Source organism: Mastomys coucha, unplaced genomic scaffold (genome assembly GCF_008632895.1).
Source record: "Mastomys coucha isolate ucsf_1 unplaced genomic scaffold, UCSF_Mcou_1 pScaffold22, whole genome shotgun sequence".
Lineage (NCBI taxonomy): Eukaryota > Metazoa > Chordata > Mammalia > Rodentia > Muridae > Mastomys > Mastomys coucha.
The window spans coordinates 7,394,028-7,418,390 of record NW_022196905.1 but is presented as its reverse complement, the minus strand read 5'-3'; the positions used below and the strand labels follow the sequence as shown (position 1 = coordinate 7,418,390).

Below are 24,363 nucleotides of genomic sequence, written 5' to 3'. Positions count from 1 at the left end.
TCTCTGATTTTATATAGAAATGAGTGCCTACTTTTATTAAGATGGAAGCTATGTAAGAATTATGAATCTGTCTTAAGCTGTACTACAAAGTATTACTTTTATATATTTCAGTATTTTATTTAAGTATTTAAGCAACTACTTGTGAGACAGGTTTTTTTTGTTTTTGTTTTTGTTTTTGGAGACAGAGTTTCTCTGTATAGCCCTGGCTGTCCTGGAACTCACTCTGTAGACCAGGCTGGCCTCGAACTCAGAAATCCACCTGCCTCTGCCTCCCAAGTGCTGGGACAGTTTTTTTTTGTTTGTTTGTTTTGTTTTTTATACAATGAATTATGATACTGTTTTGGTACAGCCACTTATCTAGTCTTATATGAAGAAATTTTAACGATATAACATTTGAACTATGATTTAGAGAAAGGTCCTACTCCTAAATGACTGAATAAAATTCCATAATAAATTCTCATACCCGAGGATCCCAGACAGGCAAATTCAAGTTGCTTTCTTCTGGTTGCTTCAACAGCACAGGATTTGGCCATTCCCTAACATGAATAAAGCAAAGTAATTCACAAACACTTCAGATGCTATATAAAAATATTAAAAGTATTAAGCTGTCCCAATCTTAATTACATGACAACATACAATGTACAAGAGTCTGTTTATTTGCCCTTCCTCAGAAACGCCAACCAGTCCTTTGTTAATTAAAGCAATCTGAACCTCCCTTCTCATCTGCTTTCACAGATTTGATTCTGATGATATAGTAACAGCAATAATTAACATTTGCTGAAAATACCAGCACATGAATGAAGCAGCCATGATTATCATCTCCATTTTCCTAGGTGAGCTTAATGTACAAAACCCAAATGTACAGGGATGTTACTCTCTTAAGATAAGGCTCACTCATAAACTCAAGTGGCTCCTTGTTGACTTCCTTAAGAGAATTACAGGGGTTATAAGCACTGATTGTCAGAGAGCATCATGGGACAGACCTAGGCTCTCTGCACATATGTAGCAGCTGGGTCTCCATGTGGGACTCATAATAGCAGGAGCAAGGGCTATCTCTGACTCTACTGCCTGCTTTTGGATCCCTTTTCCCAACTGGACTGCCTTGTCTAGCCTTAATAGAAGATGTGCTTAGTCCTACTGCAACTTGACATTGCCAAGGCTGGTTGATATCCATGGGAGGCCTTCCCTTTTCTGAGGAAAGAAGGGGGAGGGGTAGACGGAAGGTGAGAGGAAGAAGAGGGAGGAGAAGCTGTGATCAGGATGTAAAAGTAAATAAATAACTTAATAAAAAATAAAACTCAAAGCAAAACAACAAAACAAAACAAAACACCCAGAGCACTGATTGCTTAGGACCCAGGCTCAATTCCGCCATCCACATGGAAAGCTCATAATTGTAACTCCTGGTCCAGGGGAGTTAATATCCTCTTCTGACCTCTACAGGTACCAGGCAGAAAGTGGTGAACAGACATACATTTAGACAAAACAATACACTCATACATAAAATAAAATCAAAAAAGGAAAAAAAAAAGTCAAAACCAGGTGTGGGGGTACATACACATCTATGATCCCAATACTTGGAAGGCTGAAGCAAGCGGAATTCAAGTTGTAGATAAGCCCGGGCTACAAAGTTAAGCCCTTTTCCCAAACATTGGTAGGGAGTGGAGGTGAGGGGAGAAAGACCCAAGGAAGCCACAACAAAATCATGTCATTTGTTATAACATGGATGGTATTGGAGGCCATGGCATTAACTGAAATAAACAAGCACAGGATTTTTCCTTCAAAATGTTGGCCTCAAAGAATGTGGAAGTAGACTAGTAGCTAGCGGGTACTAGGAGAGCAGGGTAGAAAAGAAGAGGACAATGTCAGGCAATGGATATTAAATTAGTTAAGTTTTGGTGTTCTGTTGCACAGGAGGATGACTACAAGTAATGTTAGTTGTGCTATGGACTTCAACAAGCTAAGAGACTGTGTTCACCATTAAGAAATGATAAAGGACTGAGGAGTCACACATGCTAACCTTGATCTGACTGTATAATGTACACTACCAAAATATCGTGGGCACCTCATAAGTATATACAATTTTATATATCAGTTATAAAAAGAAAGGAAAGTGTGTCATCTGGATGTCCCATTCTCAGATAAATACATTTTAAAGTTTTTAATGAATGTAAAACAACACAAATATCTATGCATAGGTTTGTCTGTCTTCCTTAAGGTCTCTCTCTATAGCCAGTACTAAAATAGACTATGGAGCCCAGGTTGTCCTCAAACTCATGGCAATAGTCCTACTTAAAGCTCTCAAGTGCTAGGATTACAGGCAGAAACCACTAGCCTGGCTATAGTTCTTAAAATTTCAAAAAAACCTTTTTATACATTCATAGAAGTTAATAATTAGTCAAATTATATATGCTTACCATTTGGAAAAAACTAAAAAAAACTTGTGAACTAAAGTTGAAGCTGCTGCATTTGGGTACAGTTGGCAAGTTCTGGCAACCAGCATTGCCCAGGAGACTCCGCCAAGGAATCCTAGCATATTGGAATAAATACCACGACCTAGAAATACGAACATTCGTTAATTATTATTCAGATCTATTATATTTGAAATACAACAGGATAACTTCATTCACAAAACTAAACACAAAACTGAAATGAATACTAGAACCCAAACACTAGGTTCCAAGTCAGTCAGCAAGCTTGGTTTCTACTTCTGGCTCTCTGCTTTGTCCCTCAGTGTACAGACAAGGACCTTAGTTCCCTGCTTTACTGCCAACTATCCTGAATAATTCTACTGAAATTACTCCTAAGCCCTCCTCCCTCCCCCAGAAATATCTGTAGTTAAAGAGAGAAATAAACAGAAAGAAAGACATCTGGAGGTAAGTAGGTAAGAAAGAACAATCGTATACATGAGGAATATTTTAAAACTAAGCATGAAATTGGCAACAAACATCAGTATTTCACAGAAATTGGATATGTCTCCATTGTGAAAAATATACTAATGATATTAAATTCACCCGTGAAATGATATTTTTATAGAAATCTATGGAAAACTATTACCATATCTCATTAAGCCTAATATTAATATGCTCTTATTACACAATGTGCTATTATTTTATGTCTCACATAGAGAAGGGGAAAAATCCTACAAAAATGTCATTTAGACATTTAAACATAAAAACTACACACGTAAAAATTGAAAAATACAGTGTTTTGTTTATAAAGAGAGATAAATTGTTCATGTTATCCTTTCAATACAAATTACATTATCCTATTTAAGGCCACAGGCAAAAATCACCTGCTTAAACTCATTTAAACCCGCTGTTCAATATGGTAGCCACAAGCAACACATGGCTATCTTTTCCCCACAGACCTCACACCATAAGACTGATTCATTTAAACTATACAATTCAACGCCTTTTGGTACATTCAGAGTTGTGTAACCCCACAATCATGTCTAGGATAGTTCATCGTCTCCAAAGAAACCTAACCAGTCATACCACTCCCTTCTCTGGACCTGGAGACCTAAGCAACCACTCACCTACTTTCTGTCTTATACATCTGTCCTAATATATGGACATTTTTATATAAATCAAAGTCTGTGCATGTTGACTTTTGGGTAACTTCTGTCACACTTTAAGTGGTGTCAACATTCATTTATATTGTATCATTTACCTTTCCATTTTATTGCAAAATAGTATCTGATAGTAAGGATATACCATGTTTTTATATGCATTCATCAGTGTATGAATATGTGACTTGTGTTTACTCTTTGGCTATTAGGAATGATAATATATGTGACAAGATTTTTAAATGAGCATTATTTTACCTTTCTTGGGACATTTAATTTTAGTATCAATGAAATAAAACACAAATTTAAAAATCAGTTCCTTGTTGGACATTTCAAGTGTCTAATATAGTCACAGAGTTAATGGGATTTGACAATACCATATAAAACGTTTCCATAATCAAAGTTTTATGGAGAAATCTGTTTTAGGACATGTGAGACCTAGTACTGAAGTACAGCACTGCTTCAGTATAGTCATGAGCCACATACATGACAGCAGTCAGGGAACAGCCACATACATGACGGCAGTCAGGGAACAGCCACATACATGACGGCAGTCAGGGAACAGCCACATACATGACGGCAGTCAGGGAACAACCACATACATGACGGCAGTCAGGGAACAGCCACATACATGACGGCAGTCAGGGAACAGCCACATACATGACGGATAATGATGTCAGTCAGGGAACAGCCACATACATGACGGCAGTCAGGGAACAGCCACATACATGACGGCAGTCAGGGAACAGCCACATACATGACGGCAGTCACTTAAAATTAATTATAATGGAGATGGAAAAAAGATGTATAGCTGAAGAGGAGGTCAGAGAAAAGGGAACACCAGAAAAAAAATCAAGAAAATTGAGAGCAATGTTGGATTGGAAAGGAAGCTGGCTTCTTCTAGCTCATGAGCTACTCCAGTGGTCATCCCCAGCATTTCAAGTTCCTGGGAACATTGGTGGGAACCATCATTCCTACTTGCATAAATGGGCTTTGTTTTTTAAGACAAAGTTTTGCTGGCCTTGAATATGTGACCCTTCAACTTCACCATACTGGACACTGGAATTATTGGCATGCTACCATGCCCAATTTGTGTTATTACAAAGGAATTAAAAAAAATTTTAAAATTTAAGTTTAAAAAATTATAAGTTAAATACATTATTGAAGGAAGAAAAAACTTCTTATAAGTCAGTGAGTCATAAAGTCTACAATACTGGATATTTAATGTCCCAGGCATTTGCAATCATTCACTGACGCACTCTGACCAACTTTGGGTTCAGCAATTTCCATTTATCATATGTAACATCTAGATCACACTTTGTGTTTTTGCTGTATGTTGTTGTATCTAGCTATCTTCTATATGAAAGTACTTAGCACTGTGTTACAAAGGCCTACATTATTCAGGTAAAAGGCTATATATAGGTTTTCAGTTTAGGATCAATAGCTTTCTACAAAGGGGTAGGCTGTACCAACTAGGTTTATGTGAGCACATTCTATTTTGTTTACATAGGCACAAAATCACCTAACGATTCATTTTTCAGACCATATCATCATTCTTAATTTACTTTTAAAATTGTGTGTGTGTAGTTATGTGGTATTCTTGAACGTGTGTGTACAGGCCCATGCACATGTAGGGTAGAGGCTGCCTCTGGGTATCTTGTTCTCTCTCTGATTCCCTTGAGCTTTATCTCACTGAACCTGAAGCTAGGATAGCAGGCAGGCAGCAAGCCTCAGAGACGCCCCTGTTTCTAGCTCTCCAGTGCTGAGGTTACGGATACAGGCACACACAGCTGTGCCTCCTTTTGCACATGTGCTGGGGACTCAAACTCAGACCATTCACCAAGTGCTCTTACCACTGAGTCACTGCTTCAGCCCTCATCTCCCCATTGTTAAACACTGTCTGACTATAGTTATAAATAATACAGAATTTCCTACATCAGATCAGAACTAGGCAAAGGGCATTTTATGAGTTATACACAAACACACTCACATTCATATACATATACACAGACACATACATATACTCAAAGAGAGAGACACACACACACACCACTACACCTGAGAAACAGCTTTACTAAGTTTACAGACCATCAATCCTCAACATCAGTAAGATTAGAGTTTCATATGTGTTTCAATTACTAGCAACAGAAAATTTAAATAGACACATAAAAGACTTGGGATACTTACGCTTTGCCCATAATTTGACTGCTCTTAGGGTGAGTCTAAAAGTTTCTTTATTTGGCACTAAGTGCAAAATTTCATCAGTAACTCTACATCCTGAAAAAGAGGAAACATTGATTTTTCACTAAGGAGTAAAACTCAGTTAATTCAAATAGTCTCCTAACCTTCAGTCTCTCAAATGAAGAACAGATGGGTCTCTTCTATATCTGATTTAATCATAATATCTCCAAGTTATAAAACTTTCTTAATAGAAACCTTTCCACAAAGAAGTGTAATCACATTAAATAAAACAAAATAAATAAGCTGGGTGTGGTGGTGCTTGACCTTAATCTCAGCACTCTTGAGGTAGAGGCAAGTAGATCTCTAAGTTTGAGGCCAGCCTGGTCTAAAGTGAGTTCCACAGAAAAACCATGTTTCAAACAAACAAACAAACAAACAAACAAACGTGTAAAGAAAGGAGAATATAAATCAGTGGCTCTTAAACCTGAAGAACCTGTGAGGTTAAACCTTTTTTAAGAGGCCCCCATCTTTCCTTACCATTTTCACAGTGTACTAACATTTGCATTGATGGAGCACTGGCAACTACAGTGTTACCTCAGAGCTCAAACAAGGCAATGGCAACAAAGTATACAAGTGTACAACACACTTCACTCCTCTCACAGGCTCTAGGTTAAACAAAAGCAACCAAAAGGAAAGAGGTGTGTCATCATTTCAGCTATATGCTAAAATAGCCTCATTTTCAAGTAATACTAGGTTGCTTGAAATTATGACTAAAGATAAAAAAGGTTACAAAACTGGGTACTCAGTAGTCTCTGAAAAATAAACTAAACTCCTTGCCTCAAGGAAAACAATGATACTTGGATAAGAGGCATACTGTGGATAAGAGGTAAGCTTTTAAGTTAATTAGTTATAAATCACTTTTATCTACTATTGTGAACCTGACAGCTTGTAAAACTTTAAAGACTCTCATTACAGAGCTGGTGCCAAAATTAATTAATCAATATAATTTAAAACCCACTTATATGAAATCTGTTAAAGACTCTCATGACAGAGCTGGTGCTAATATTAATTAATCAATATAATTTAAAACCTACTTATAATGAAATCTGCATTAACATTTGGAAGATAAAAATAACTTTGTGAACTAACATTTTCCAAATAGCCAGAGTATGACAGTTAAAAACAAACAAACAATCAAACACCCCCAAAACAAAAACACAACAACAACAACAAAACAGGCAAAGGCAAAAGGGTATATTCAAAGGAGAAGAGAGATCACTAGATATTAATGTGATAGAATAATTAATTCCATTTCTTTTTATATTTTAACAAAAACAAGATATTAGTACATTAACTATAGAAGCAGACAGGATAATCTGGAAAAAAGTCCATTTTATATATAAAATTATTAATTTACAATTGCTTTTTATTTTTAGTGAACTATAAATATTCTAAGCATTTTTATTCATAATATGATAAACATTGACATATAATCCAGATGAAAAAATATTTTGGGGTTCTCAATCTTATAGGTTTACAGACCTTCTGAGACCAATATGTTTATGAACCACTGTTCTAAACATAATCTTTCAAGAATATTTAAAAATAATTAGTTATACTATTTTTATAAAGAAAACCACGCCTTAAAAATTTCTGGTTTTGGTGATAGAATGAAAAGTCTCTCATGTTAAGCCTGTGCTCTAACACTGAGCTATGCTCTTAGTTTTTTAGTTTGCTCAAGTCTTTAAAATAGTCCATTAACAATTCTGCAAAAGGGCTCTTGTTGTGGATTTGGTTTAATGCTTGTATTATGTTAACTGGGTTCCCAAAATTGCACAAGAATCACGTATGTAAGATGCTGAGGGTCTCTTCCCCCAGCTGGTTCTAATTGGTAAATAAAGTTGCAGGTAGCCAATGATGGCTGGGCAGGGAGACAGAGGCAAGACTTTAGGATTCCCAGGCAAGGGATGGAGAGAGAAGAAAGGATAGAACCATCATGCCTAGGAAGCAGAGCAATCAGGCCTGAGAAGTGCAGAACAGAGAAACAGCCAGCATGTAGCAGTCACAGAGGGTAGCCCCACAGGGCTGCAGGCCAGGGCAGGCAGGATGGAATATAGGTTTTAGTAAGTAATAATTCAGGAATATCAAAGGGGAGAGTGTGCTAGCTGTGTGGAGCTTTGGGGGTGGTCCCACCAATGAGTTGCTTAAGGCATATTAAAATATAAAGCTGTGTTTGTGTCTTTCATTTGGGAATCCAGAACACTGGGGCAGGTAGTGAGGAACTCCCGTGGCTGCTGCTGCTGCTGCTGCTGCTGCTGGGGCAATTTTTAGAGCACATTAATCAACTAATCATCTACAACTACAGGCTCTATTTACCACATTGTTTTCAAGCAGGAATCTAAGATTTTTTTATAGAAACTTACCATTTAAACTTCTAATGCACCGTATATCAAGGCTTCTCAGACGAGAGTCATCTCTTAGATCTAAATTATCTGATATGGTTTGTATTGCCAGTCTTGCAAAGACTAAATCAATCTTTGGAAAGAGATAAAAAAGAAAAGAGATATTTACTTCTCCTGGTCCATTCTCCCCAACCCTAACTCCAAACATAAAAAGTTCCAATTATTAGTTTGGGACAGTCTACTAAAATACCAGGAGGCCTATGTAGGTGACCTAATGTGGGGCAATCACTGCATATCTTGAAATAAAGATGGAAGATGCACACATTTACTTTTACTCCCTCTTGAAACTCAACTGAGATACTGAGAAATGTTTTGGTTTTGGTTTAGTTTTCTTTGAGTTTATGGCATAACCCACTAGGAAACAGACACTAGAAACATCAGCAAAAGTCATTGAGGCTGGAGAACAGGCAGGCAAATGCTAAAAGACCCAGTGACCTAAGATTTAATCATTTTATGTGGGGGAATAAAAGCAGGTATCTATGAATAAATACATAACTAAACTTAAAAGAACATTTAGAAAATATAATTAGTATTTTTAGAAATTAAAAACAGGGTAGTAGATATTATTACAAAGCTTGAAAGACAGGAAAAACCAAGAAGGAGAATAAAAATATTAAGATATGGTTAATTAAGTAAGAAAGAAGAAATGTGTGTGCTTTTATTTATTTTTAAAGAAAGCTGTTCTCTGAAGACTCAACACACAAATTTTAGGATTCCATGAAAAAAGACCTGTGTGTAAATAAAGGCAGGAAATCCAAAAGAACTCAATAAAAGTTCCAAGAACTAAAGGCCTTTCTATTCTAAAAGAAGACTATTGCATGCCAAGCATATCAGTTAAAAACACAAACCAAAGCATATTATCACCATGAATTCTACAAGTATGAAGACAAAATAAAACTAAAACAACTAAATAAAACAAGAGACAAACCTGACCATATATACAAAGAAAGAGTCAAAATAGTAATATGCTCTTCTACAGCAGAGGCCACAAGACAGCGCAGGCCTTAGAGGATGTAAAAAATCATTTCCTACCTAGAATGATGCACTCAGCAAAACTATGAATCCAGTGCTTTTTAAGCATGCAAGATAAAAAGAAAACAAATTCTTATTTAGGCAACCAATGGCTAAGCTCCAGTAAGATGGTAGTATATCAAGAAAGAAGGAAATTCTAGAGTAGGGAGAGAAAGTTCCATGAAGATCATAGTGAGATCGACAGGATGACAGCTGCGCACAAACAATGGGCCACGAGCTGAGAACAGAGTAAAAACCCAGTGGACTTTCCCTCAAGATGCTGATGACTCTCAGCTTAAAGGAGACGACTGGGCTTAAGCTAGACCTAAGTATAACAACCAGGCAGAACTCAACAGTCACTAACTCCTGAGGGAAAAACCTGTTATAGCACAAAGGAATGGTAGTAAGTCAGTGCCCTCAGTTCTGAGTTTTGCAAACTGTTTTTAAGATAATGACGTAACTAGAACACTGCTCCAGACAAAAGCATAATAGTGCAGTTATTTTCGATGATTATAAGAATGAGAAAGGTTGTGTACAAAAAGCATGAGGAAAGAAATGGAGGTTTGTAAGTTTTCCACAATGAGTGGTCAAGGGAAACAAGAAGGTGAAAAGACTGTTACATTCTTTAAACTGTGGTTAGTACCAGGCAAGCGCTCAGGAGGCCAGCTAGAGTTACATAGTGAGATTATTTCAAAACCCAAACCCAAACCCAAACCAAATAAAATGTGCCCATGCTAAGTCTGATTTTGAAGCAAATCTTACAGGTTAAATATTTCAATTGTAAAATTAAAAATATATTAAACACTTACTTCAATACCATCAAATTCAAATTTTATAACAGGTACAAAAGCATCTTCTACAGCCTATAAAAGAGGAAGACAAAAAAAATAAAATAACAAACGGGTTAGTCTTTTATTTAGGTCACACAGGTCTGTGCCTGCTAATTAACTTATCCTGTTAGAAACAGGAATATCTGTCAGAAACTGGAAAGCAGAACTGTTGTTATCTTGATATCATTTCTGGAGTCTTAATTGAAAATTGATTATTTACAAAAAGTATTAAGTGTAAAATGTATGGTGACCCATTCCTGTAGTCCTGGTACTCAAGATACAGATCAACAGTTCAAGGTCATTGTTAACTACACAATGAGTTTAAACCTGGGATGTATGAGACTCAAAAAGCATTAGTGTAAAATTTTTAAAAAATATTTATCAAACAAGTGTGCTAGGGGCTGGCTCAGTACTTGACCTGAAGACATGAGACAAGAGTTCAATCCACAGATCCTAGTGCTGGGCACAACGTGCATTAGGGAGTAAGCAGGAGGATCCCTAGGGCTTATTGACCAGAAAAAGTGTACCCTTGTTGGTGATTCTAGGACAATGAGAGGCCCTCTCTGACGAAAGGCAGACAATGCCTTGATGTGATACCTAAAATTGTCCTGTGGCCTCCATAAGCACATGATCCAAGCATAGGATAACCTCCACACACTTAAAAATATGTACATTCGAAATTATGCTGTTAGAACTGAGGCCAGTGTTTTATAGTTTGCTAGAATGGAAATGTTACTTGTTAATGAAGGGCTAGATATACACATAGTTATTAACTGAACCTCACACATATCACCCACAATTGGCTATACATCAATCACTTATCAAATATTACAGTAAGTGGTCTGATTCTCAAAACTAGCTTGAGAATGTTATTACCAATTCTCTACTTTTATAGATGGAAAACCACGCTCAGACAGATTGCTGATTGACTGAGATCTCAGAGCTACAGGAGTGCCTATAGAGCTATAAAATCCATGTTCCTGATTCTTATGCATGATATTAGCAAGATACAGCAACTTAAAAGATATGTTAATAATTCTAAGTCCTTGCTTTTATGGCTGTTTCTAAGTTCAAAATATTAGATGCCAGGGACTGGAGGGATGGCTCAGCAGTTAAGAGCACTGACTGCTCTTCTGAAGGTCCTGAGTTCAAATCCCAGCAACTACATGGTGGCTCACAACCATCCGAAATGAGATCTGAAGCCCTCTCCTGGTGTGTTTAAAGACAGCTACAGTGTACTTACATATAATAATAAATAAATCTTTAAAAAAAAATATGTTAGATGCCAAAAGATACTTACTCTTAAGTTTCTAATGCCATCTTGATGTTTCAATTTTTCAAAAAAGGACTGAAAAAAATCTGATCTCTCCACATGTCTTGGGGCTACACAAAGTGCATCAATATCAGCTCCTACAAAAATAAAATTATTTCTTATTAAGAATGATAAATTATATTTTCATTAAAGTCCACATAAACATAAATACAGAACTAGGTATGAAAGATGAGTATAAGATAATGCTAACAGTGTTCATTAATGGTAGTAAGATACAGATACTATGTTCAGTACTTGCTAACTGTGAACAAGTAAAACGGTTTCCCTAAAAGTTCTTATGACTAAAACATAACTAAAAAGCAGTTACCTTTGGTGTGTACGCCAAGCCTGTAAGATCCAAATGTGAAAATTTTACCACCAACAGTAGCCACAACAGAAGGTGGGAGATTCTAAAATAAAGCAAAAGGCATTCAACCATTTAAGTTATTTTGCATAAAGAGCACCTAAAAGTCTGCAGTCTTACTGCACAACTGATACACTGAACATTTGCCAGTCCTGTTGAAGAGATGTGTTAAAGCACTTTAAGGCTCCTTTAAGGAACTCAACTATCAAATTAATAAACTGCAGCTCTTTCCAGTAAAAGTCTCAGCCAATCCCCGTCTTTCCTTTAGTTTTTGTTACATGCATTTTTAATTGTTTGATCTTAGCTTTTTAGCCTTCTGTAAGAGTGAGGTCATTCTTGATGGGAACATTTTGTGAGAACAAATGGAAAGACTTCACTTTTATTTCTTTGACTGTATCATAATTAAAAAGCTACTTTTTAACCTCTTTCCAGGGCCAATTCCAAATGCTTATTAGATAGCTATTTTATTCTGATTTACTTAATACCCATGCTTTAAACATTCTTCTATAGTAAAGTCAGACAGCCCTTCTAATTCATTATTTCTGTTCCCCAATGGCATTACTGTCCCAGTGTATCATCATTATTCTTTTATGAGTGAGTTTTCTGTGTTTGAGTCCCAGTAGCCTAGACTGGCTTCAAGCAAACTTCTAATATTCCAGTTTCTACTTCCCAAGTGCTGGGATCACAGGCCAGCACTACCATAGCCAGTTTCATTTACAAATTTTTAGTTTACATTCCCCATATATGTTGCTTCTCTTCTCAACTCCTATTCCCCTTATTCTCAAGTTTATAATAGTTATTATCCTAAATTACACACTTGCCCCTAGTCTTACTTACCTATTCTATTTTATGAGCCACCTGCATAAAGCCAACCACCAGTGCATTTTTCCTCAACTACCAAAGTATCAATTTTTGGCCTCGCTACTAAAAATTTCCACAAGTTTAAACTGCCAATTTATTTCATGACTAACCTCCTTCCCACATCACTTGTCATTGTTTCTCCCTTGAATGCTCACTTTCTTATCCTATCAGTACCTTAATACTATCTACTTTTTTCTTTATTTATTTTTATTTTACCCAAACATATGCATGTCTGTTAGATATGTATGTGCCTGGTCCCTGTGGAGGTCAGAAGATCAGCTCCCCTAGAAAAGGAGTTATAGGCAGGCGGCTGTGAGACACTGTATGGGTGCTGGGAATTGAACCAGGGTCCTCTGTAAGAGCAGCCAGTGTTCTTAACTACCCATCTTTCAAAGTTCATTTTAAGTTTCATGTCCTTCTATGAACATCAATAGTATCTTCAACGGTATAAGCTTCTTCTTTTATGTAATCTTTGTTATTTTACACTACATTTATTTATTGTGTGTAAGTAGGTATAGTGTGTGTGTGTGTTCTTGTGTGAGTAATGAAGGTCAGAGGACAAGTCAAGTGTCTTTGTTGATCACTCTTCGCTTTTTTTTTTTTGATAGGGTTTCTCACTGACCCTGTAGTTAAGGTTAAGGAGTATGGTGCCATATTCAGATGTCTATTTTTCTTTAATTTGTTGGTTTCTTTCTACCTACCTAGTTTTTAAAAAATTAGACATTTTCTTTATTTACATTTCAAATGTTACCCCCCTTCCTGGTTTCCCCTCCAAAATACCCCTTATTCCTTCCTCCCTCTTCCTGCTCACCAACCCTCCCTCTCCCATTTCGTGGCCCTGGCATTCCCCTACACTGGGGCATAAAGCCTTTAAAGGACCAAGGGCCTTTCCTCCAAATGACCAACTAGGCCATCCTCTGCTATATATGCAGCTGGGGCCACGAGTCCTACCATGTGTTCTCTTTGGTTGGTGGTTTAGTCCCTGGGAGCTCTGAGGGTACTGGTTAGCTCATATTGTTGTTCCTTCTAAGTGACTCAAACCCCTTGAGCTCCTTGGGTCCTTTCTCTAGGTCCTTCATTGGGGATCCTGTGCTCAGTCCACTGGATGGCTGTGAGCCTCTACTTCTGTATTAGTCCAGCACTGGCAGAGCTTCTCAGGAGACAGCTATATCAGGCTCCTGTCAGCCAGCACTTGCCGGCATCCACAATAGTATCTGGGTTTAGTGATTGTATATGTGAAGGATTCCCAGGTGGGGCAGTCTCTGGATTGTCATTCCTTCAGTCTCTGCTTCATAGTTAGTCTCTGCAACTCCTTCCATGGGTATTTTGTTCCCCCTTCTAAGAAGGATCGAAGTATCCACAGTTTTGTCTTCCTTCTTGAGTTTCTTGTGGTTTGTGGATTGTATTTTGGGTATTCCAAGCTTCTGGGCTAATATCCACTTATCAGAGAGTGCATATCATGTGTGTTCTTTTGTGATTGGGTTACCTCACTCAGGATGATATTCTCCAGATCCATCCATTTCCCTAAGAATTTCATAAATTCATTGTTTTTAATAGCTGAGTAGTACTCCATTGTGTAAATGTACCACATTTTCTGTATCCATTCCTCTGTTGAGGGACATCTGGGTTGTTTCCAGTTTCTGGCTATTATAAATAAGGCTGCTATGAACATAGTGGAGCATGTGTCCTTACTACTTGTTGGAGCATCTTCTGGGTACATGCCCAGGAGTGGTATTGCTGGGTCCTCAGGTAGTACTATGTCCAGTTTTCTGAGGAACTGCCAAACTGATTTCCAGAGTGGTTGTACCAGTTTACAATCCCACCAACAATGAAGGAGTGTTCCTCTTTCATTGTAAGGTTTCACAACCTCGCCAGCATCTGCTGTCACCTGAGTTTTTGATCTTAGCCATTCTGACTGGTGTGAGGTGGAATCTCAGGGTTGTTTTGATTTGGATTTCCCTGATGACTAAGGATGTTGAACATTTCTTTAGGTGCTTCTCAGGCATTGAGTATTACTCAGTTGAGAATTCTTTGTTTAGCTCTGTATCCCATTTTTTAATAGGGTTAATAACCAAATAGGGTTATTTGGTTCTCTGGAGTCTAACTTCTTCAGTTCTTTGTATATATTGGATATTAGCCCTCTATCAGATCTACCTACCTACCGTATGGATTGTCTGTCTGTCTGTCTACTTATCTATTCTATCTATCTACCTCTCTATCTACCTATTTTGCTTGTTTGTCTTTATTTGAGATAAGGTATCTCTGAGTCCTGGCTATCCTTTGTAGCTTTGTAGAACAGGCCAGCCTTGAAGTAATAGAGCTTTACCTACTTCTGCCTCCCAAGTCCTGGGATTAACAGTATGCACCACCATGCCCAGCCTTACCTATTTATTTTTAACCAGGTTCTGGGGATTTGAACTCAGGTCTTTATGCTAGTATGGTAAGCTGAGCTCTCTTTCCAGAGATATCTAATATATAACTCTCAGCTTTTCAACAATACTTAAACTTGTCAGAGGTGAGAACTGGATCTGCTACTCTTCATTACCTCTCCATCCACAGTTCTGGTGACTAACCTCAAGAAAATTACCTGTACAACAAGACACAGTTATTTTCTCTGTTTAATGCATAGTAATGTTTTAAAAGTCTCACAATTTTAGCTAGGAATGAGCCAATAAAATTATTAAGACTCACATTAATAAAAAAGATAAATAAGCCAGACCATTAAAAAAATGTCATTTTACTTTCTATGTTGAAAAAAAAATCCTTGCTGGGTATGGTGGTAGTGAATGCCTTTAATCCTAGCACGTGGAAGTGTATCAGTCACAGGCAGATGTTTGTGAGTTTATGGCCAGTATGGTCTACAATAGAGTTCTGTAACAGTTAGAATGGCATAGTGAGACCCTGCCTTAAAAAAAAAGAAAAAGAAAGTATGATCCCTGCATTGTTTATGAGAAGTGATATTATAGGAAACAATATTTTTTATACAACTACAGAATTTAGATAATTTTATCTGTGAAAAGTACTGAGTATCTCAACAATTATCAAATGATCTTCGACTTAGCTTAAATCCTTTAGTTATCTATTTCCCAAATTAGAATATTAGTAAATGACAGTGAAATATCAATACAATAACTGGTTACTTTATCTACTCAATAACTGTTATAATTGAATTTTTGATTACTCATGAGTAGCATTTTACCTCCAGAATCTATTGTATCCAACAGCCTTAGCTACTGATATAACCCTTCCTGACACATCAGAAATGAGTCAGATACCCTTTTGGCAACAAAAGTAAATAACATAAAGATTAAATTAAATTTAATGACTAAAGTCTAAGTCTTTAGTGGCTCATTACCTTATTCTAAGTCAAAAGAACCAACCTTACAAATTCATCGTAACTAAAAAGAGAATTCTAACTGAAAGTTCTAACAGAAAATACTGAGATACTTTAAACTGAGCACTGTTAAGGGAAGAGGTAAGAATACTGTATGAACAAACAAAACTGTTTAAACTGCAAGAGTTAGGGCCATTTGGTGAATGGACAAATGGCTTAATATGAGTAGTGTTTTCTCAAGGTTCCATGGTGACTGGCTTGGTTCTAGGTGACTGGGACTAGGATGTGGAGGATCTTAGGTCACAAGGGTGTGTCTCCAAGGGGATGCTGTTGGATTCACTCGTTATTTCCTAGGTGAGGCGTGACACTTGCTCTGACCCTCACTCCACTCCTGTCATAGCCCTCTGTTGCCCCTGCCTCCCACTACTACCCCAGCTTGGAGCTATCTGAACTTGGACCTGAACCTCCAATGCTGTTTGCTAGCTTAATCTTTTCTTCCTAAATAGTCTATCTCAGGAATTAGTTATAGGGACAAGAAGCTGACTAATAAAAACTTTTACCACCTAGTTGAACATTCCCAACTTCATCCTAGTACAGTCAGTAAAATACTCATGCAACAATAAAGAAAACTCACAATCCAAAGCCCTCTAAAAAGGCAGGAACTAGTAAGTTCTATGAGGAAAATACTATATAATTATGAACTAGAACTTGCAAACTTCTATGTCTGAGGGGCCAAGCAAGTACAACTAAGAGATTTCCACATTGAAAACACAAATAAATGGCAGTCACCATGACACAGAAAACAGATCCTGGAGGTTATGAGGTGCTGGAGAACAGGAACCTGATCTCATTTAAGCCTTTTTGTGCTGTGCTCAAAAGCAAGCCCAGTGCTGTTAGATGGGATACATTGTAAATCTAAAGTCTGGCTTTTTAAGCCTGAAACTGAAAACTCTGGCCTGGTACATATGAGTCAAACTACACATTTTTATAGACTTGTCACTACAATTGGCTATCTCTGGGTTAAAACCTCATTTACTTAGAAATCCAGTTGCCTAGATCATTTTATTCCTAAATATATCGGAAAGTCTGTTTTTGTTATTACTGATGTTCAGTTTGGAAGCCAGTAACTAACTTATTGTAAACCAAAATAGAGAGCTACCAAATTATAATACCTATTTAAAGTGAAATGTTTCTATAAACATTTTGATATAATTGTAAGATATGTCAGTCACAATTAATGGATTGAACCTGTATTTCATTTGTTCACAACCTGGCACATACTACTACTATTCTGCAAAAAAGACAGTCACAACAAAGGAAAAGAAAACTGCCCTTTGCAAGCAAGGCAAAAAGCATCCTTCCAAAGATATAAAAGTAGAAAACTATATACTGTATAAGGTTATATTATTCAGAAATGCAGAGTCTATTTTAAAGTACTTCAGATATTTTACTCTTACATATCATTGCTGGATGAATGACTGAAATATGAAACAGTGAATTAATTCTATGCACTTTCAATCTTACCTTACTTTCACTGATGTCAGAAATCCATTCTTTTACTAAATTGTTCAATTTACCAAGAACAACCAACCTATAATAAAAGATGAGAACTTTAAACTTTTAAGACAAAAACAAAAACTAAACAACATTAAAGAAATAAACACACAGGTAGAAACTTTATGTTGATGCTATGTTAAATCCATATTATATACATATGCTCATGCTATTACATCTGTTGATACACTGTACATCTGAGAAATCTAAGAGTGCCAGATGTGATGTGATGATAATAGTTTAGTCTTTGAATTATCTTCAAAAATTAAAGAACCTAATATAAATCACCAAGTTACCTTCAATCAGGCTACAGAGGCAAACTGAAATATCAACTCTGCTTTTAAATGAATTGAATTACATCAGTTCACTGTGATACTAGACACTAGATTCTCTCTCACTGATACTCATCGGGTCTTATATAATTAAAATAGGTTAGTTAATTACTGGCTAATTTTTATAAAATAGTACTTAACTAATGCAGTTTGATATTACTAAACTTAAAACCAATGGCATAAACACTCACATTAAAAAAGAACAATAAGAAGAGAGATGAGTTTAGGCATCCTATAAATAGAAAACTATCTCCTGATTCTTCCAAACTTGTTTCTGTCTCAGTCTTCCCCAGAAAACGGAATTCCATCCAGTAAGATGCAGGTACTGACAATCTTGGGCTCATCTTTGGAAACTGCCTCTATTTGTCATAAAAGAACCCTACCTTTAATACATCTAGACTATACTATTATTTCCACTGCCATCCTCAGGTTTCAGGTATCATTATTTCCAACCTGGGCTGTTAAAATAACCTTTTAACTCCTTCCACTCTTGTCCTCTGATCCCTCTTCCCTTTTACACTATTCCCAACACAATGGCCAGAGTAACTGTTAAAACATGAGTCAGATCATGCCAATCTCCTTCTCAAAACCCTAAGGAGTTCAATTTCTGAAATCTTATAGTGCCTTACAAGGTGCCCTTGTCCTAAGCTCCTTCCTACTCCTCAAATATACCAACTATACATTCACCCTGGACTTTCTGCCCAGAACAGACTTCCACCAAACACCATATGGCTCCCTTCCTTTCAATGAGGTCTTCTCTAAAGACTTCTACCCTCAAATTTATTTTCCCACCAGTACTTAGTCATGTTTAACATTGTACTTATTTGACAGTTAGTCTCCTTTTTTAATCCATATTAAAAATTTAAGTTCCAAGAAAGCTAAGATTTTTCTTTTTGGGGAGCATTTTTATGGCAGTGATCACCGGGTATTCAATATGTATGAGTTAATGATTAAATAGTATACTGTAAAAATATTTTATAGTGTCAATGATATACCTGTGGTTCAATTCTTCCTCATCTTCAAATACTCCAAATGGTTTCATGGCATCAATTAATTTCTGTGTATAAATATGATCAATTTCTTTAGGACATGCCAAACTAATTGGAGAGGTAATTCCATAATGCTTTTGTTGACGCTGGCTATCCAGCATAGTGTTTCTGTTCAAGAAAAAAGAAATAGTGAAAAAATTTAAAGTCATTTCCTATGGACACACTGAACCTCTTAAGTTATTTGAGCCACCTTTTTAATGTTTGTGGAACATTACCAAAGAAGTCATTTTTAAAAAAAGGAAAAAGAAAAAAGGAAAGGTGGGTATTCTGTCTTTATGAAGTGTTTTTCATACAGCTTCCAGCTTCCATGGTCAGGATGTCTTTTCAAGCCCAAAGCAGCATGTGTTGGCATCAAGACAACTGTATCAACACCATTCAGTTCAAATGCAAAGAGCTTGAATGGGCTCTATGCCAGAGCTCCCTCTACTATTCCCTGCAGGCTGAGTCAAGTACCATCTAGGTTATAGAATCTTTGAAAAGCAATCAAACACTTGAAAGACACTGTTAGTAAAACAATGGTTTTCCTACAAGGGAACAAAATACCCATCATATGGTCCTTAGGACATAATCTAGCCTTAAAAAGAAACCTCAACTAGTCCCTGAGAAACCTACATTCACAAACATCTTTTCCTAGAAACAGAGTTTACAGTTCTGACACTTTTTAACTGTACTTAGTATTCTTCATTTTAGACTGGAATTCATATCATTTTCACATGGAATAATTGTCAAATTCTTTACATTAAACAGCAAAGTTTGAAGGATTCAAGTGACCCTTAATTGCCCTTAGCCAGTAGAAAATTACAATCTTGAATAAAGCACCACAGAATTCTGACTTCATCTATGACTAAAAGATGTGGGGTAAATTTTGTTGCAAAAGTAAAAATGAGTACATACTCTCAACCTAGCTACCTTTCTTCATATTTGCATAAAGAACTATTCATAACTATGAATATTATATATTCATAGTAAGAATGTAATCTCAAAACAAAAGGCAGTCTTTTAGTGAGTAAATTAGCTCTTTAAAAAAATTACAGAGGAAGAAAGGAGGGGAGATTGAATGGGACAGGCATAGTGGCCTGTGCCTTCATTCAGAAGGCTGAAGTAGAATCCATGCTCAAAGCCTGAGCTGCACAGCAACACCGTCTCACCAAAGAAAGGTATCACTGGACACTAGGATTTCTTTCTTTCTTCTTGAGACAGGGTCTCCCTATCTAACTCTGTCCTGGAACTTACCAGGCTGGCCTTGAACTCAGAGATCTGCCTGCCTGTGCTTCATAGGGTTAGGATTAAAGGTCTGTGTTATGCCTGGCTCTATGATTAATTCTAAGCACAGTAGGGCAACTGTGATAAATAATAATTACAGTACACATACTTATAAGTAATCAGTAAATGTGATAGACAAGCCAATTACTTTAAACTAATCACTGTATAAATTATGTTCAAGTGTATCAATTTAAATTTTAAACACCACAAAAATACAACAGTGGTTAATTCTTTTTACATTTTAAATGCTTAAAAATTGGCTTGGGGTTGGAGATGTACCTCAGTGACAGACTGTTTATTGTGTAGTACCTAGGTTCCATCTCTGAACCAAAACCAAACTAACAAAACAACAGTGGCTTATTACTAGTAAGTTCACAAACTAAAACATGTTTTTCAGCTGGAGGTTTTATGAGAGTGGGGAGAACGAAAGGATAATACAGAAGATAAGATAGCTTAGCCAGGTTTGGTGGCACAAGTCTAACCCTAGCAAATCCAGAGATAGAAGCAGAAGCAAGCTCATGGCCAGTCTGGGCCATGTGAAACCTTATCTCAACAACCTATATACCTTTGAGATGACTTAATGAAATATAAGAGAGTATTAAAAAAACTTCAATTTCTCTCCCATTTTTATCTTGCTGTAGAACAAACAAAACTTCAATTATTTCAAGTTGTATTTCTCCTTAGATAGATCAAGATCTATCTATCTATCTATCTATCTATCTATCTATCTATCTATCTATCTATCTATCGATGAGAGATACGGTTGTCTGAGCAGGTTTGTGTGTGATAAATACAAGGTATGGAGAGATTTTCACAAAGTCAATCCAAACAGGAACTTTAAGAAGTAGGTCTCAAAAAGTGCTATGAATTTCACTTACAAGAAAAACCTTACAGAAATGTTACTGCAGGGACAAAGATAGGTAAATAGAATGTTCACTGACATTGAATAAAAAAACTTCTAAATAACTCAAAATAGTCACTAAAAGTACTGCACTGGGCTGTGTTTATAAACTGAATACATTAGTTAATAAAAATAATTAGAAATGAAATTATTAACATAGAGGAAGGTCAGAGACATTATGTTCTAAAGAACCAGTCTGCAGAGTAGTAACTGAAAATACCCTATAAACAGTTTAAAACAGGTACACTGGGTTTTGTACACAGGAATATGTAGTATCAACATTAAAAATGCAGCAACAAGAAACACCAAATTCAGTACTCTGGGGCCTTGGAAGGGCATCGTGAATGCAACCAGAGAAGGGATAGGAGAGTCTTCAGATGTATTGGAATGCTTGACTTCTTTTAAAGAAAGAAGGAAGATTAAAGAGCTAAGAACACACCCCATGTTAGTCTTTGGGAAAAATGGGTGGTGGCTACACAAATGGTGTTTTTGTTTTTCTGTGCATTTTTCTGTACGTTGAAATTATTTCCGGACAAAGTGAAAGGTAAGAAATTCTAATAAATTCTTGGCAAGTACAGAAACTGCTTTTTGACTTATCAAAGTGTGAGCATGGGATAGATCCAGCCCGGTAGAAATTGTGTGGGTCGGTGGGAAGGAATGGGGTAGAGGGTTTAGCCATTCTCGAAGAGCAACCGCAAACCTCCGGGTTCCGCTAGGTCAGTCCCTCTCGGAAAGACCTGAAAGACGGCGGGTCCGGCCGGGAGGAGGGGAGGCAGGGGGATGGTATTTGCGCCAATGCAGACAGGAGCAGACGGGCTCAGACACGGCTGGGGCAGGAGAGTGACCGACCGTTTTTCTCCTCAGCCACACGCGCCTTTCACCCTCATCCCGGTCTGGGGGCGTCCTCAGAGGCGGGCGGCAGGGGGCTGACGGCTACTCCCGAATCCCCGCAGGGCGGCCAGGTGAGCCGCGGGTAGGGGAGGTGCCCTTGCGGAGTGGCGGGCAGCGGAAAGCAGAGGTCCCGGCCGGCTGCGCAGGGTGCCAGGCGCAGGGGCTGGAAGCCGCGGGGCTGCCCACCTCAGCGCACCTCTCTCCACCTCGCCCTCAACCGCCGCCCCCACTTACGCAGACATCTCTTTCATCGCTTCCTGCGTCTCTCTCCAGCGAGTGTCTTTCGCTTTGGGGTCCTGTTCTTGCCCTCTCTTCCTTCCTCTGTCCACTTCCCTTCGCTCGCTTGTAGCTCGCTTGCTCGCTCACTTCCCCACTCTCTACAGCCGAGGCATTCAACCGAGTAGTGAAAACACCACAAAACCGGCTCTATTTATGACAATACAGCGCGGCCGCCGCCAATATGGCGCTGCTTCCCAGGCTGCCTCTCGCCCTCCGCGGCCCCGCCCCCGGAGCCCTGGGCCCGCCCTCGGCCACACCCCCAGCCTTGAGCTCCCGGGGCCCGCCCACCTCAAGTGTGCACACTTGCAGCAAACGCGTCTGTCAGAGTGTGTCAAGTCGCCCTGGTCTGTGGGATTGTCAATTCAGGCAAACCTCTGGGAAGGTTATTTGTCAATTTTCCCTTGTTTCTGTAATAAAAGCATCTAGACAAGACCACCGCTTTCGCTAACACCGTTTTAACGCTTCTGTTATCCCACATCTTAAAGTCATGAACGTAATCAGTACACATTGAGAAGATTTTTGCCGCCGAGCGTCACACCCAAGAAGGTGCGACTTTAACGCAACCATTCCAGGGAAGAAAGCTTATAAATAAATTAGCCTAACTTGTTTCCTTTTCCCTCGCAGTACCACCTCCAAGCCCCAATTTATAAGGATTTCCACCCCTCTTCCCCCAAAACCTCGCATTTTCAAATAGTGAAAATCATGTTCTGTGTGATTATGACGGTGAAAATGAGGGAGAAAGTGACCAATATTTAAATATTAAAGGATAAAAGTAATTTCAAATCATGCCCCCTCCCCCCGCCCTGGGTGTCAAGCATGCTTGTTTGAGAAATGTGACACAGACACAGGAAAGGAGGTTATTTACTGAATTATTCATTTATTCACTCAAAGTATTTATTGAAAACCTGGTCTGTCAGTTTGTTTATGCTCCATGTTTGATGCATAAAAGCAGATCTTTTGTTTGGCCTCAGCAAGTTCAGAGTTTCTTCATCAAAAGGTGGAGAAAACTTCAAATATGAGTGATATTCTGCTGCTGCAGAAGTATGTATCACACACTGTAGAAAATAGATTGTTATCCTCAAGAGTTTATTGTCTAGTGGACAAGAACATATGTATATGTATTGTTTAAATACAGTTGGGGTCCAGTTGTCATTGGGGGACCAAATGAGGATCATCTAAACATGGTGGAAAGTCACTGATAGACTCCTAAAAGAGAGGATTCTGTATGCTAGCAGGATTTGGGAGTAGAGATTTTGGTAGGTTATGAGAAGACAAAATCAATTTCAGGAGGTATAGAGTGGCTGCTAGAATGGGATTTGATTCAAAGTAGACCCACGTTTGTTATTTGCTAGCTTTGTGACCTCTAGAACTTTAAAATAAAATTTAGGTTAACCTTGACCTTTTTTTAAAGAAAAATTTTAAATTACATTTACTTTAGCCTGCAGGGAGAAGTCCGAGGATGACTTCTGGGAGCCTGTTCTCCCTTTTCACCATTTGAGTCTCGGGGATCAAAATTAGTTCCTCAGATTTGGCAGTAACAGCTTTATCTACTGAGCTTTGTTCATAGTCCCCATTTTAAACTTTTAGACTACTTTACTATGCATATCTAACAAGAACACTTGGCTGCACAGCCATAATGTTACTATGCACAGGCACCATTGCTAGAAGCAGGAGTGACACCCAAGCCTTGCAATTCTTAAAAGCCCCTTAGTTCACTTCCTCTCAACTTTGCTCTCCATTGTGAATTATGGAGGATGCTCTACAGAATCTTCTGCCTTCACCCAGTTTGTTGTCTCCTCCAAGAGGAAAGATTGCCTTCTGTGGTTCAGTTTTATTTTACTAACCAGTTCACTCAGCACTGAATTTTAGCATATGTCTCTGGTTTCTAATGTAAAGTTCCTGTTGCTGGTAGAGTTGTAGTCAGTTCTCCAGATTCACCAACTCTATCTTCAGATTCATCCAACTTTGTAATTTAATTATTCAAGATAAAATTCTATCCACACTGAAGACATACACACCTTTTTCTTGTCATTCTCAAAACTATTTACATCTTACTCTGTAGCTCAGAACTCACTGTATAGACCAGATTGGCCTTGGACTCAGAGATGTACCTGTCTTTGCCTTCTAAGTGCTGGAATTAAAAGTATGTGCAACAATGTCCTGCTCCCCTGAAC

The 24,363-nt window shown here is 37.8% G+C and overlaps 1 protein-coding gene across 1 annotated transcript in view; it reads right to left on the bottom strand.

Moving 5' to 3' along the window:
• Papolg (poly(A) polymerase gamma) overlaps window positions 1-22,407 on the bottom strand; it is a 33,717-nt gene extending 11,310 nt beyond the window's left edge. The window contains exons 1-10 of the mRNA XM_031338849.1: window positions 22,145-22,407; window positions 18,802-18,963; window positions 17,445-17,511; window positions 11,690-11,771; window positions 11,350-11,459; window positions 10,029-10,082; window positions 8,170-8,281; window positions 5,753-5,842; window positions 2,415-2,553; window positions 464-536 (exon numbers count right to left, since the gene is read on the bottom strand). Coding sequence (XP_031194709.1) covers window positions 464-536; window positions 2,415-2,553; window positions 5,753-5,842; window positions 8,170-8,281; window positions 10,029-10,082; window positions 11,350-11,459; window positions 11,690-11,771; window positions 17,445-17,511; window positions 18,802-18,963; window positions 22,145-22,161 — 906 coding nt within the window. The 5' untranslated portion in view covers window positions 22,162-22,407. The remainder of the gene's footprint in view (window positions 1-463; window positions 537-2,414; window positions 2,554-5,752; window positions 5,843-8,169; window positions 8,282-10,028; window positions 10,083-11,349; window positions 11,460-11,689; window positions 11,772-17,444; window positions 17,512-18,801; window positions 18,964-22,144) is intronic.
• Between the last annotated feature and the right edge of the window lie 1,956 nt (window positions 22,408-24,363).